The 14,322-nt window shown below is 45.4% G+C and overlaps 1 protein-coding gene across 1 annotated transcript in view; it reads right to left on the bottom strand.

The window, feature by feature from the left end:
• Positions 1–14,322, bottom strand: part of mtrr (5-methyltetrahydrofolate-homocysteine methyltransferase reductase) — a 94,482-nt gene that overhangs the window by 33,576 nt on the left and 46,584 nt on the right. Inside the window, 2 exon segments of the mRNA XM_038796445.1 lie at positions 6,099–6,294; positions 7,065–7,107. Coding sequence (XP_038652373.1) covers positions 6,099–6,294; positions 7,065–7,107 — 239 coding nt within the window.

Raw genomic sequence — 14,322 nt, 5'->3', positions numbered from 1 at the left:
AAACTAAAATCTTCTACACTTCCTGGTTCCGCATCCCTCTATTCCCATCCTATTCATGTATTTACCCAGATGCCTCTTAAATGTCACTATCTTCCCTGCTTCCACCACCTCCTCCGGCAGCGAGTTCCAGGCACCCACTACCCTCTGTGTAAAAAATTTGCCTCGTACATCTCCTCTAAATTTTGCCCCTCACACCTTAAACCTATGGCCCCTAGTAACTGACCCCTCTACCCTGGGGAAATGCCTCTGAGTATCCACTCTGTCTATGCCCCTCATAATTTTGCAGACTTCTATCATGTCGCCCCTCAACCTCCGTCGTTCCAGTGAGAACAAACTGAGTTTATTCAACCGCTCCTCATAGCTAATGCCCTCCACACCAGGCAACATCCTGGTAAATCTCTTCTGCACCCTCTCTAAAGCCTCCACATCCTTCTGGTAGTGTGGCGACCAGAATTGAACACTATACTCCAAGTGTGGCCTAACTAAGGTTCTATACAGCTGCAACATGACTTGCCAATTCTTATACTCAATGCCCCGGCCAATGGCAAGCATGCCGTCTGCCTTCTTGACTACCTTCTCCACCTGTGATGCCCCTTTTAGTGACATGTGGACCTGTACACCTAGATCTCTCTGACTTTCAATACTCCTGAGGGTTCTACCATTCACTGTATATTCCCTACCTGCATTAGACCTTCCAAAATGCGTTACCTCACATTTGTCCGAATTAAACTCCATCTGCCATCTCTCCCCCAACTCTCCAAACGATCTAAATCCTGCTGTATCTTCTGACAGTCCTCATCGCTATCTGCAATTCCACCAACCTTTGGAGTATTGCGTGCAATTCTGGTCGCCGCATTATAGGAGGGATGTGCAAGCATTGGAAATGGTGCAGAGGAGATTTACCAGAATGTTGCCTGCTATGGAGGGAAGATCTTATGAGGGAAGGCTGAGGGACTTGAGGCTGTTTTCGTTAGAGAGAAGAAGGTTAAGAGGTGACTTAATTGAGGTACGCAAGATGATCAGAGGATTAGATAGGGTGGACATTGTGAGCCTTTTTCCTCGGATGGTGATGTCTAGTACGAGGGGACACAGCTTTAAATTGAGGGGAGATATAGGACAGATGTCAGAGGTAGGTTCTTTACTCAGAGAGTAGTAAGGGCTTGGAATGCCCTGCCTGCAACAGTAGTGGACTCACCAACACCAAGGGCATTCAAATGGTCATTGGATAGACATATGGACAATAAGGGAATAGTGTAGATGGGCTTTAGAGTGGTTTCACAGGTCGGCGCAACATCGAGGGCCGAAGGGCCTGTACTGCGCTGTAATGTTCTATGTTTGTGTCGTCTGGAAACTTACTAATCAGACCAGTTATATTTTCCTCCAAATCATTTATATATACTACAAACAGCAAAGGGTGTCCCAGCACTGATCCCTGCGGAACACCACTAGTCACAGCCCTCCAATTAGAAAAGCACCTTTCAATTGCTACTCTCTGCCTTCTATGACCTAGGCAGTTCTGTATCCACCGTGCCAGCTCACCCCTGATCCTGTGTGACTTCACCTTTTGTACCAGTCTACCATGAGGGACCTTGTCAAAGGCCTTACTGAAGTCCATATAGACAACATCCACTGCCCTACCTGCATCAATCATCTTTGTGACCTCTTTGAAAAGCTCTATCAAGTTAGTGAGACATGACCTCCCCTTCACAAAACCATGCTGCCTCTCACTAATACGTCCATTTGCTTCCAAATGGGAGTACATCCTGTCTCAAAGAATTCTCTCCAGTGATTTCCCTGCCACTGACGTAAAGCTCACCAGCCTGTAGTCCCCTGGATTATCCTTGCTACCCTTCTTAAACAAAGGAACAAAATTGGCTATTTTTCAGTCCTCCGGGATATCACCTGAAGACAGTGAGGATCCAAAGATTTCTGTCAAGGCCTCAGCAATTTCCTCTCTTGCGCCTTCAGTATTCTGGGATAGATCCCATCAGACCCTGGGGACTTATCTACCTTAATATTTTTCAAGACGCCCAACACCTCGTCTTTTTGGATCTCAATGTGACCCAGGCTATCTACACACCCTTCTCCAGACTCAACATCCACCAATTCCTTCTCTTTGGTGAATACTGATGCAAAGTATTCATTTAGTACCTCTCCCATTTCCTCTGGCTCCACACATAGATTCCCTTGCCTATCCTGCAGTGGGCCAACCCTTACCCTGGCTACCTTCTTGCTTTTTATGTACGTGTAAAAAGCCTTGGGGTTTTCCTTAACCCTATTTGCCAATGACTTTTCGTGACCCCTTCTAGCCCTCCTGACGCCTTGCTTAAGTTCCTTCCTACTTTCCTTATATTCCACACAGGATTCGTCTGTTCCCAGCCTTCTAGTCCTGACAAATTCCTCCTTTTTCTTTTTGACGAGGCCTACAATATCTCTTGTTATCCAAGGTTCCCAAAATTTGCCGTATTTATCCTTCTTCCGCACAGGAACATGCTGGTCCTGAATTCCTTTCAGCTGACATTTGAAAGCCTCCCACATGTCAGATGTTGATTTACCCTCAAACATCTGCCCCCAATCTAGGTTCTTCAGTTCCAGCCTAATATTGTTATAATTAGCCTTCCCCCAATAGCACATTCACCCTAGGACCACTCTTATCCTTGTCCAGCAGCACTTTAAAACTTACTGAATTGTCACTGTAAATTGTGGCCATTGCTGCTGCATGTAGCCACCAGGAGGTGTTGATTAGGAGGCAGACCCCACCTTCCCTAGCCTTGCCGGAGGCTGCCATACAATCCATTCGGTGGACTGAGAAGCCCTCCGATTGTAGGCACAAGTCCGGTGAAGCAGGAGTGAACCATATCTCTGTGAAACAGAGCACACAGCAGTCCCTCAGTTCCCTTTGAAAAGTGAGTCTGGCTCTAAGTTCGTCTAGCTTGTTTTCTAGAGAGTGGACATTAGCTAGGAGTAAGCTAGGCAGAGGGGCTTTGGGGCCACGTGGTTTCACTCTCACCTGCAGGCCTGCATGTTTTCTACACTTCCTGGAGTGACTGCTTCTTTCCGAGCCTGGGAGACGGTGAGAGTATGCAGTGTTACGGGAATAGTTGTGTCCAAAGAGGTTATTCACTCTGGTCGGTGTGTGGATGGAGGATTTGTTGCCTTGCTTGCAGTTGCTGAATCGGTAGATGGGTCTGCGCAGTCGAGCGTTCTGGGTCACTGTCGGGCTGGGGTTTGTCTTCACAGGGCGATGGACGTCCAGACCACGCTCCGGCGTAGATGGGTCGAAGGCCAGTAAGTGGATGACGTCTCTGGGATCGCGGTTGCGGATGAGGCGATGGCCGGGTCCGTGTGTTGGGGTCCGCAGGGTCCTTTCCGGATCGTGGTCTTCTTTCAGAGGACGGAGAATCTCTAGACCTGCAAGTAAATTCAAAAGGAGTGTGCTGGAATACCCCCTCTCCACTTGCCTGGATGAGTACAACTCCAACAACACTTGAGACGCTTGGCACCATCCAGCAGTCCGTTTGATCAACACCTCTTCCCTCCACCACCGACGCACAGTAGCAACTTTGTGTACCATCTACAAGATGCACTGCAGGAACTCACCAAGGCTCTTTAAGCAGCATCTTCGAATCAAATTACCACTACCACCAAAAGGACAAGGGCAACAGAGACATGGGGACACCACCACTTTGGAAGTTCCCCTCCAAGTCACTCACTATCTGACTTGGAAATAATTTGCCATTCCTTCACTGTCGTTGGGTCTTGGAACTCCCTCTCTAATAGCACATTGGGGTGTATCTACTCATCAGGGACTGCAGCGGTTCCAGAATACAGCTCACCACCACCTTCTCAACAGAGTGCAAGATGGGCATTGAACCCTGGCCTAGCCAGCGAAGCCCATATCTCCGAAAAATGAATTAAAAATACATTTTGATCGCTTTTTCCGAATGTGTTGACTTTGCAGTTTTATGGTCCCATTAGTATTAGGTAATCCTAGGTTCAAATCCCTATGACAATACATTACTCAATATTAAGAAAAACAACTATGCAATTTGTAAAAACTTACTCAATGTTCTGCAATAAATGCAAGGCAACACATATCACTGCAGATGTATGCAAGTAAACTAAGATACATAACAATATCCAATAGTATTTATCATATCAGGCTAAATTGTATGAGGTTCCGAAGTCTCTGCCCATGCCCCCATTGCACCCCATAACCCTCTCCACCCCGCCATCTAAAAAGTCAGCATGGGAGTGGGGTGTGGATCCTGCCCGCAATCCTGATGCTGGGAGCAGCATTAATTCCTTTCAGGAGAGACTTCTGCTCCTCTCTCAGGGGAAAGTCCCATTTACAGAGCTGTCAGCCAATCACATTGGCTCAGCAGTACCACTGGAGCCACTGCTGAGGAGCCTGGACTGAGAAGTGAAGTCCATGGCCGGAGGAGAGAGAACACAGAACTCCAGATGTTAGTTTGATGCAAGCAGTGGGAAAAACATTAAAATCTGTTATAAGAACTAGACACTAGGAAAATTATTAGGCAGAGTCATAATGGGCTTGTAAAAGAGAAATCAGGTCGGGCAAACCTGTTGGAAGATTTTTCTTGATAATGTCACTTGTCACATAGATAAAGGCAAACCAGTGGATGTGGTGTATTAGTATTTTCAGAAAGCTTTTGTTAAGGTCCCGCACAGGAGGTCAGTGAACAAAATTGGAGCACATGGGATCTCGGGTGATATACTGACATGGACTGAAAATTGGTTAACAAACAGAAACAGAGGGTGTGAATAAAAGGATCACTCTCAGGGTGGCAGATTGTGACTAGTGAGATACTGTAAGGCTCTGTGCTGGGGACATAATTGTTCACAACTTATATCAATAATTTTTATGTTGGGTCCAAATGTAATATTTTCAAATTTGCTGATGGTGGGACTGTAGGTTGTGAGGGGGTTACAAGGGGGCTTCAACAAAGTTGGACAGGTTAAGTGAATGGGCTGGAACATGGCCATTGGAATGTGAGAAGTGTGGAGTTATCTACTTTGGTAGAAAAAACAGAAAGGCAGAGTATCTCTTAAATGGTGAGATATTGGGAAGTGTTGATGTCCAAAGGGACCAGGGTGTCCTTATTAATGAGTCACTGTAAGTATGCATACAGGCGCAGCAAGCATTTAGGAAGGAAATGGCATGTTGGCCTTCATTACAAGGGGATTTCAGTACAGGAGAAAAGGTACCTTGGTTGCAATTGCATAGAGTTGCAGCTAGTGTATTGTACAGAGTTTTTGGCCTCTTTGTCGGCGGAAGGATGGAATTTGCCATAGAGGGAATGCAAATAAAGTTCACCAGATTAATCCCGGAGATGGGAGGATTGTCTGGAGGAGAGATTGAGAAAATTGGGTGTGTATTCTCCAGTAGTTTTGAAGAATAAGAGGTGACCACACTAAATACAGGGCTTGGAATGGTATCTGTAGGTAGGATATTTCCCTTGACTGAGGGGACAGAATCAGAAGATACAATCCCAGAATAAGGGGCAGGCCATTTAAAAGTGAGGAGGAGGAATTTCTTCTCTCAGGGTAGTGGATCTTTGGAATTTTCGAACCAGAGGGCTGTGGAAGCTCAATCATTGAGCATGTTTAAGACAGAAATCGCTAGGCTTCTGGACACTAATGATATTAGGGGATAATGGGAGAAAAATGACATCGAGGTAGATCATCAGCTGTGATCTGCTTGAATGGCAAAGCAAGCTCAACTCTGCTCCAATGGTAGCTACATATGTACCAATGACTGAAGGTAATCACAACAAAATTCAATTTGTACTTGTCAATAGAACAAGTACTCTTAATTCTTGGCTCCCCACTTTCATCGTTGTTCCAATTACAGACCAATCTCAAACCAAATCTGTTGGTCTCTAGCAGTTCTCTGCTATTTGCAAGCCTCATTCCAAATATAAAGTAAAATGAGGGAGATGAGAAGTTGCTGCAACCTATTTCAAAGTTCTAAACAAAGATCCAGTCCACCAGTATCCCACTGTTAAAATGAGTCACAATCTACTTCAATCGGAGCATGGCTTCACTTCTATAATGTTTTGTCACATGGCACATACCTGTGGCAGTGAAAACCCATTTGACAAGCAGTCACCAATTGTAACTTTGCTTTCATAGCTCTGAAGAATTGGTGCAACTTGCTCTGCCAGCCAACCTGTGCATACTCCCATTCGGGCAACTGGCTTCTCGGGTGAAGATTGGAATTCGACGATGTTGAAAACAAAATGAAGTTTACCAGGGTAATAGTTAGATGAACTATAAAGAAATTTTTGAAAATGAATGAATTCAATAGGATCACCAATATTTGCTCATGCCCACCATTACCCATCACCTTGCCTCATTTTGCTTATTATTCATTTTCCACTTAAACATTTATTCACCCAAGTCATGGCAACGAGACTGATTATAGTTAAACTTCATTGTAATGAGCTTCCTCAGGACTGACAATAAAGATTGTCATATCAGTGCATTCACTATAGTGCAGTTTGGAAATTTGCTGCTTTAAAATTTGAGAACACAGCAATTTAAATTGCATGGTGTTTTCTGTTAAAAATGCTACACAGAGTAGATTGCATCATATTACTCATGCTTTTGTCACTGCATGCTATTTCTTTTTTGATAACTGGTCCAAAACATTCCTGAGTTCTAGGCAAAGGCTGTGGAGCTTTGCCTCCCTCCTTTCTTGAACAGAGGTGCAGTTTTCCAATCTTCTGGGACCTTTCCAGAATCTGTGGAATTTGGGAAGATTACAACGAATGCTTCAGCCACCTCTTTTAAGATCCTAGGATGCAGGGCATCAGGGGTCTGGTCAGCCTTAAGCCCCAGTAACATTCCCATTCCTTTTTCTCTAGTGATAGTGATTGTTTCAAGCTCCTCTCTCTTTTGCCTTGCGATACATTCTTGGGATACTTTTCATGTCTTCTACTCTGAATGCAGATACAAAATACCTGTTCAAAACCTCAAGATATCATAAGAGAAGGAAATGAGAAATCATCCCCTTAAACAAACACAATGTGAATTGTTACCTTGCCGCAGAATAGGATCTAACTTGCAGTTTTGGTAAATGTTCTGAAAGAGAAGAGATTTTAGAAAATACAAGCTATGATTGGGAAACAATGTAATATGTTAAAAAGATTAATCTTTTTTGCTTTATACTTGCAGGTAAATTCATTTGAAAATGGGCTTTAATGTGTTTTTATTGTAAACAGAAGTTTCTTTAGAGTGAAGCCTCAGGAGAGGCAAGTGATGGATCAAGAATGGTAACTAGCCATTTAATCAAAGTAAAGCTTTTAATTATGATGAAAACAACATAAAGACAGTCCAACCATACTAAAACTTTGCATTCATTATATTTCAGTGTCAAAGCATTCTTGGGATCAGTTACCTCAAATAGGAGTTCTGCTTAAACTAATGGACAATAACTGGGAGGAAGTGGCGAAAGTGGTATTGTCGCTAAACTAGTAATCCAGAGACCCAAAATCAGGCTCTGGTACCAGAGTTCGAATCCCGCCATGGCAGATAGTGAAATTTGAATTCAATAAAAAAATCTGGAATTAGGAGTCTAATGATGACCTTGAAACCATTGTCGATTGTTGTAAAAACCTATCAGGTTCACTAATGTCCGTTAGGGAAGGAAATCTGTCGTCCTTACCTGGTCTGGCCTACATGTAACTCCAGATCCACCTCAACGTGGTTGACTCCTAAATGCCCTCAGGGAAGGGCAGTAAATGCTGGCCCAGCATTTAACATGAATACTTGCAACTCTAGAAGGCTGGCTCAGGACGTATGCCACCAATATACATCCTTTCATGCCCATAATTGTCCCCCAAGCAGATAGTGAACTGAAAACTAGTAAATGAGAAGGCATGGGTGAAGGGTTGGTTAAGAGCAAAGTTTGGGGAAGTGCGAAAAAAGAGCTTCCGAAACCATGAATCATTATCCAACCTGAAAGCCTCTGATGGACAGTAAAATTCCTCACAACCAACTGTTGAGAGATTTGACGCATGATTTAGCGAGGATGTAATACGACTGATCATGGAAGTGCTTTCAACATGTCCTACTCACAAATGGCAAATTCCATTAGCCATTAAATGTGCAGGTTTACGAAATAGCTTTGTTGGGAACAGAAGTATCTCATTATTCCAATAAATGACAATACTACAAATGCCCTATGATATTACCAACTAATTAAAAAATCAATCTCAGTAACATTCAGCTTTGTATAAAGAAAATCACCATCATATTGCACTTGATTGCCAACTACATATAACATGATTGTTATTGACCAAATTAGGAGGGCTTATAAATTCAGACAAATACATAAATATTTCCTTCAAGTTGGAACAAAATTATTACAAAAATGTTAAATAAAACGTGCCCAATATTTGATGTAGTTATTAAGAAACAACCTTTCAAGTTATAGAAACATCAACTCAGGCTCCAATGCAGGATCTGAATTAATTACCTTGCATTTCAGTAATCTCATGAAGAAAAACTGATATGCAAGTGTTACAGATTTTTGAGGCTTGAGATTATAAATACAAACTTTGGCTGTGTATTATTTTTGTGTATCACGTTGATATTGTTGTCAAAGTATAGGTGTTACATTTGAATCCATCGAGGTTTCACTTAGCATTAAAAATTGTTGGACATGTTGGTGCAAATGCTTAACAATATTCAATCTCATTCCGTTTTCAAACATGAAACCTAAAGACTCCCATCTGTTCACTAACGTGAATCCCTAAATGGGGTTATGGGGATGGGAGAGGAGTGGTCCCAGGTAGGATGCTACTTCAGAGGGTCGGTGCAGGCTCAATGGTCCGAATGGCGTTCTTCTGCACTTTAAGGTAAAAAATAGTAAAAAATAAATTTCACCTTTGCAAATTTACTTGCGTTTTCATTTAAATAAACAAGTGAGAATTATTTTATTGTATTTTGAGGACTGCTGGAGAAGGGCGAATATTGTCTTGCACTTTCCTATTTCTGTAAAGATCCCAGGCCTACATCCCTCATAGATATGTGCCATTAGATTAGATCACATGGAGCCAGGGGTGAACTAGCTAGATGGATCCAGAACTGGCTTGGCCATAGAAGACAAAGAGTAGCGGTGGAAGGGTGTTTTTCTGAATAGACGTCTGTAACTAGCGGTGTTCCGCAGGGATCCGTACTGGGACCTCTGCTTTTTGTAATAATAAATGACTTGGAAGAAAACGTAGTGGGTTTGATTAGCAGGTTTGCGGATGATACTAAGATTGTAGGAGTTGCGGATATTGATGAAGATTGTCAGAGAATACAACAGGATATAGGTAGGTTGCAAAATAGGGCAGAGAAATGGCAGAATTTAACCCGGACAAATGCGAGGTGATGCATTTTGGTAGATCCGATTCAGGTGGGAACTATAAAATAAATGTCAGAACCATCAGGAGCATAGAGACACAGAGAGACCTGGGCGTGCAGGAACACAAGATGCTTAAAAGTGGCAGCACAGGTGGAAATGATGGTAAAGAAAGCATATGGCATGCTTGCCTTCATAGGACAGGGTATTGAGTATAAAAGCTCGAAAATTATGTTACAATTATATAGAATGTTGGTTAGGCCACATTTGGAATTCTGTGTCCAATTCTGGTCACCACACTACCAAAGGACATGGAGGGATCATACAGTCAGACCATCAACCGGTACACACAGCTCGATGCGTACCCTCCTCCCCGCATGTTTGACATGGTCAATCAGATTGCGCAGTACCGGGTCTTCTCCACCATCGACTTGAAGTCCGCGTACCACCAGCTCCCCATCCGCCCAGAGGACCGCCAATACACTGCCCTTGAGGCAGATGGTCGCCTTTACCACTTCCTCAGTGTCATCTTCGGCGTCATCAATGGGGTCTCGGTCTTCCAACGGGAGATGGACCGAATGATTGACCAGTACGGGCTACGGACCCCGTTCCCATATCTGGATAATGTCACCATCTGCGGCCATGACCAGCAGGACCATGACGCCAACCTCCAAAAATTCCTCCACATCGCCAAGCTCCTTAACCTCACGTACAATAAGGAGAAATGAGTTTTCCACACAACCCACCTGGCCATCCTTGGCTACGTTGTGGAAAACAGAGTGCTGGGACCCGACCCCATGCGCCCCTTTCTGGAATTTCCCCTTCCCCACTGCTTCAAGGCCCTGAAGAGATGCCCGAAGTTCTTCCCCTACTATGCCCAGTGGGTCCCCAATTATGCGGACAGGGCCCGCCCACTCATTAAATCCACCCTTTTCCCCTGACGGCTGAGGCCCGCCTGGCCTTCAACTGCTTCAAAGCAGATATTGCTAAAGCCTCGATGCACACAGTAGACGAGTCCATCTCATTCCAGGTGGAGAGCGATGTGTCCGACTTTTCCCTGGCCACTACCCTCAACCAGGCGGGCAGGCCCGGTGGCTTTCTTCTCCCGTACCATCCAGGGCTCCAAAATTCGACACTCCTCCGTTGGAAAGGAAGCCCAAGCCATTGTGGAAGCTGTGCTACATTGGAGCCATTACCTGGCCAGTAGGCGATTCACTCTCCTCACTGACCAATGGTCGGTTGCCTTCATGTTCAATAACATACAGCGGGGCAAGATCAAGAATGACAAGATCCCACGGTGGAGGATCGAACTCTCCACCTATAATTATGATATCTTGTATCGATCTGGGAAGCTCAATGAGCCCCCAGATGCCCTATCCCGCGGTACATGTGCCAGCGCACAAGCAGACAGACTTCGGGCCCTCCACAATGACCTCTGTCACCCAGGGGTCACTCGGTTCTTCCACTTCATCAAGGCCCACAACCCGACTTGCTCCATTGAGGAGGTCAGGACAATGACCAGGGACTGCCAGGTCTGCGCGGAGTGCAAACTGCACTTCTATCGGCCAGACAGAGCACACCTGGTAAAGACCTCCCGCCCCTTCGAGCGCCTCAGCGTCAATTTCAAAGGGCCCGTCCCCTCCACTGACCCTAACATGTACTTCCTCAACGTCACTGATGAGTACTCATGTTTCCCTTTCGCCATACCATGCCCCGACATGTCCTCTGCCACAGTCATCAAGGCCCTGCACGGCCTCTTCACTTTGTTCGGTTTCCCCACCTATATCCATAATGATCGAGGTTCCTCTTTCATGAGTGATGAGCTCCGTCAGTTCCTGCTTAGCAAGGGCATTGCCTCATGCAGGACTACCAGCTACAACCCCCGGGGAAACGGACAGGTGGAGAGGGAGAATGCTACGGTCTGGAAGGCCGTCCTTCTTGCCCTACGGTCTAGAAGTCTCCCTGTCTCCCGCTGGCAGGTGGTCCTTCCCGATCCTTCCACTCCATTGGTCGCTCCTGTATACTGCCACCAATGTGACCCCTCACCAGAGGACGTTTGTTTTCTCCAGGAAGTCCACCTCAGGGGTCTCGCTCCCATCCTGGCTGACGGTCCCAGGGCCCCGTCCTCCTCTGGAAGTATGCGAGGAGCCATAAGTCGGATCCACTGGTTGAAAAGGCCCTTCTCCTCCATGCTAACCCCCAATATGCCTACGAGGCACACCATGACGGTCGGGAGGACATGGTATCCTCCTGACCTGCAGGTTCCCCAGTGACCATCACCACTAACACAGTCTCCCTTCGGGATTTGGCACCCGCAGGTTCCCCAGTGACCATCACCACTACCCCCGACCCTACACCATCTCCCCCCATTGCTACTCATCGACTACGAGATGCAGAAGATGACACGCTCCTGGACACGCAGGCCTCATCACCTCACCTGACACCAATATCCACACCACAGCTGGGACTGAGGCGGTCACAGCAGACAGTCAAAGCCCCTGACAGACTCGATCTATAACTCAACTCGTCCACTTCACCCCCGCCGGACTCTTTTTTTAAACAGTGGGTGAATGTGGTAAACCACTGTATTATTATTGTATTGTATTATACTGTTGTATTGTTACATGCTGGGCTTGTCCCTGCTGGCTCCGCCTGTGGCTCCTCCCCTCGGGCTCATGTATAAAGGTGGCTAACCTCCAGCCCTGCCCTCATTCTGGGACCGGCTGCCACAGGTGTCTTTAAGCTGATTAAAGCCACAGATTTTCTCCCGACTCCTCGTCTGTCGTCAATTGATGGGACATCAGGGTGCAACTTACTTCTTATGCCCCAGTTACTCCACACCGATGTAGCTAGGGGTGCACTTTGCTGCTCCTGTCTCACCCAGCCAGAGTGCGGAAGTTTGTGCGAGAGAGGGGCTTTGGAATCCCAGCAAAGGTAAACCTGGCGAGAGTGGCAATCTGACAGCAATTGCCACCCTGAGAAAGTTACCAGCCAATATCTCTGTGTCCACAAAATCAAGCCCCTTCAGAATTTTGCATGTTTCAATCAGGTCATTGACACATGAGGTGGAGATTGCTTTATTTTAAGAACAGAGGAGAATATTGGAGCTTTTGGGATTCACACCAGGTAAGGTTAATGTTTCAGTTCAAGATCTTTTACCAGGACATTCAACTGACCTGAACATGAACCACAGAAGGAAGTCACCCATCCTGGGACTAAGTCCCGTGGCAGGGTAGGAACATTTTACGCTTCCCGCTGCGGAGAAAAGCATGGCAAATCTTATGGCCCCGACCTCATTAATTATGCACCTGGGAGTTCTGTGCCAAGTTCCGTGCCAGGGTATGTTTGATGGCTCCCGTCCGCCGTCCTATCCAGACGCCATATTGAAACTGCACCCAACATCGGTGACCCATTATAACAGAAAAATGAACCTCCTGAGAAAGAGAGAGCACCGAGGCTGGACACCGAATCTGGAAGGTCCACTTGAAGAAGCTCTCCCCACCCACTGCTGTGACATTCAGGATCCAGGCAACCTCCATCCTGAATGCCCAGGGGCACCCCAGGCATTGTTCAGGTTCGTCACAACATTAGCATGCCACGTTCACACCTCAAGTGTTTGGTAGTCTGTTTTTTATTGCAGAAGAATGGAAGTTTTACAGTAATTATGTTTATACTTCACCCCCAAATCTTTGAGCTTGGAAAGACATTTTTTTCAGTTGCATTTAGAAACCGATTAAAAAGCAGCTCTAGAAAATGCAGCACTCTAATCAAAGCCATACAGGAGCTTAGAATATCAGTTTATTACTGGACTCAGTGCAGGGATTCAGAAATCATTAATAAAAACTACAGAATTTCCCAGAAGTGTCCAAAGACAAAAATCACGATTCATTTAATTAAGTGTGATATTTAGACAGGGAAAGCTTTTCTATTTTGCTGGCTGTCCTTCAGTTCTGCTCTTGAACACACACAGGCCCATAATGTGACCAGTATGGTGTCACTGACGTGTTTTCCCACTGGTGCCTCAGAGAATCAGGGGCAGGTGGTCGGGCCTTCATTCAGTGAGTTTCTGGATCTGCATGCTGGGCACCAGCTGAAGAACTCATGGGAAACTCATACCAGCTTAAACCAAATTTATTGAACCTGCCGGTGGAGACAAGAGAGAATTCCAACCCCATCTTCTTTCTATTAAAATTGCCCAACCTGCTGAGTGCTCCACACATTTGTTGCTTTTTAAAAAAATATAAGTTGGCTGTCCCTGCTATCCTTTTGGACTAAAACAATGCTTTTTCTTGAGAAGTAATTGTACAACAGTGCGAATAAAATGAATGCTTAAGGGCATAAGAAGGGATCTAAATGGTGGGACATGTAAAGCACAAAAAAGTTCAGAAAGTCTTAAAAGATACTCCTCTCACCTTAACTTAAGTCTCCCAGTCTAACTACTCCAACCTACCTATACTTGTATCACTTATTATAATTACTTTTTCCAAGTAGAAAATTATTGAAGTTATTTTTTAATGCTACACATTTCTAAATGTAGTTTTAAATTGGAGAAAAACTAAGACCGATCAGCTCTCTCCCTTGTATTGTACTCCTGCAGCAGGGCAAGGCCACTCTCAATCTATCAACTTCTAACTCTCCTATGATATCATTGCTCACTTCATTGGGGATCATGACATATGTTTTTCCTTCTTGTTGACGCCCTCACCATTTTCCACCATCCCAGTTTGGCAGCTATATCCTTTCGGACTCACCCGGCTTGGTCTGTGGCGATGCTACCGAGCCACTTATGGTGGTAGACACAGAAGCCCCCACTCCTCTCTCTCTCTCTCTCTTCCCCCCCCCCCCCCCCCCCACCTAGAGTACATTCTGCACCCTTGAAATCCTCAGTGCTTCCTCCAAGTGGAGTTCAACATGGAGGAGCACTGATTCATCAGCCTGCAGTAAGGGTA

This window comes from Scyliorhinus canicula, chromosome 5 (genome assembly GCF_902713615.1).
Source record: "Scyliorhinus canicula chromosome 5, sScyCan1.1, whole genome shotgun sequence".
In the NCBI taxonomy this organism is placed as follows: domain Eukaryota; kingdom Metazoa; phylum Chordata; class Chondrichthyes; order Carcharhiniformes; family Scyliorhinidae; genus Scyliorhinus; species Scyliorhinus canicula.
This window is presented reverse-complemented; position numbering and strand designations above follow the sequence as displayed.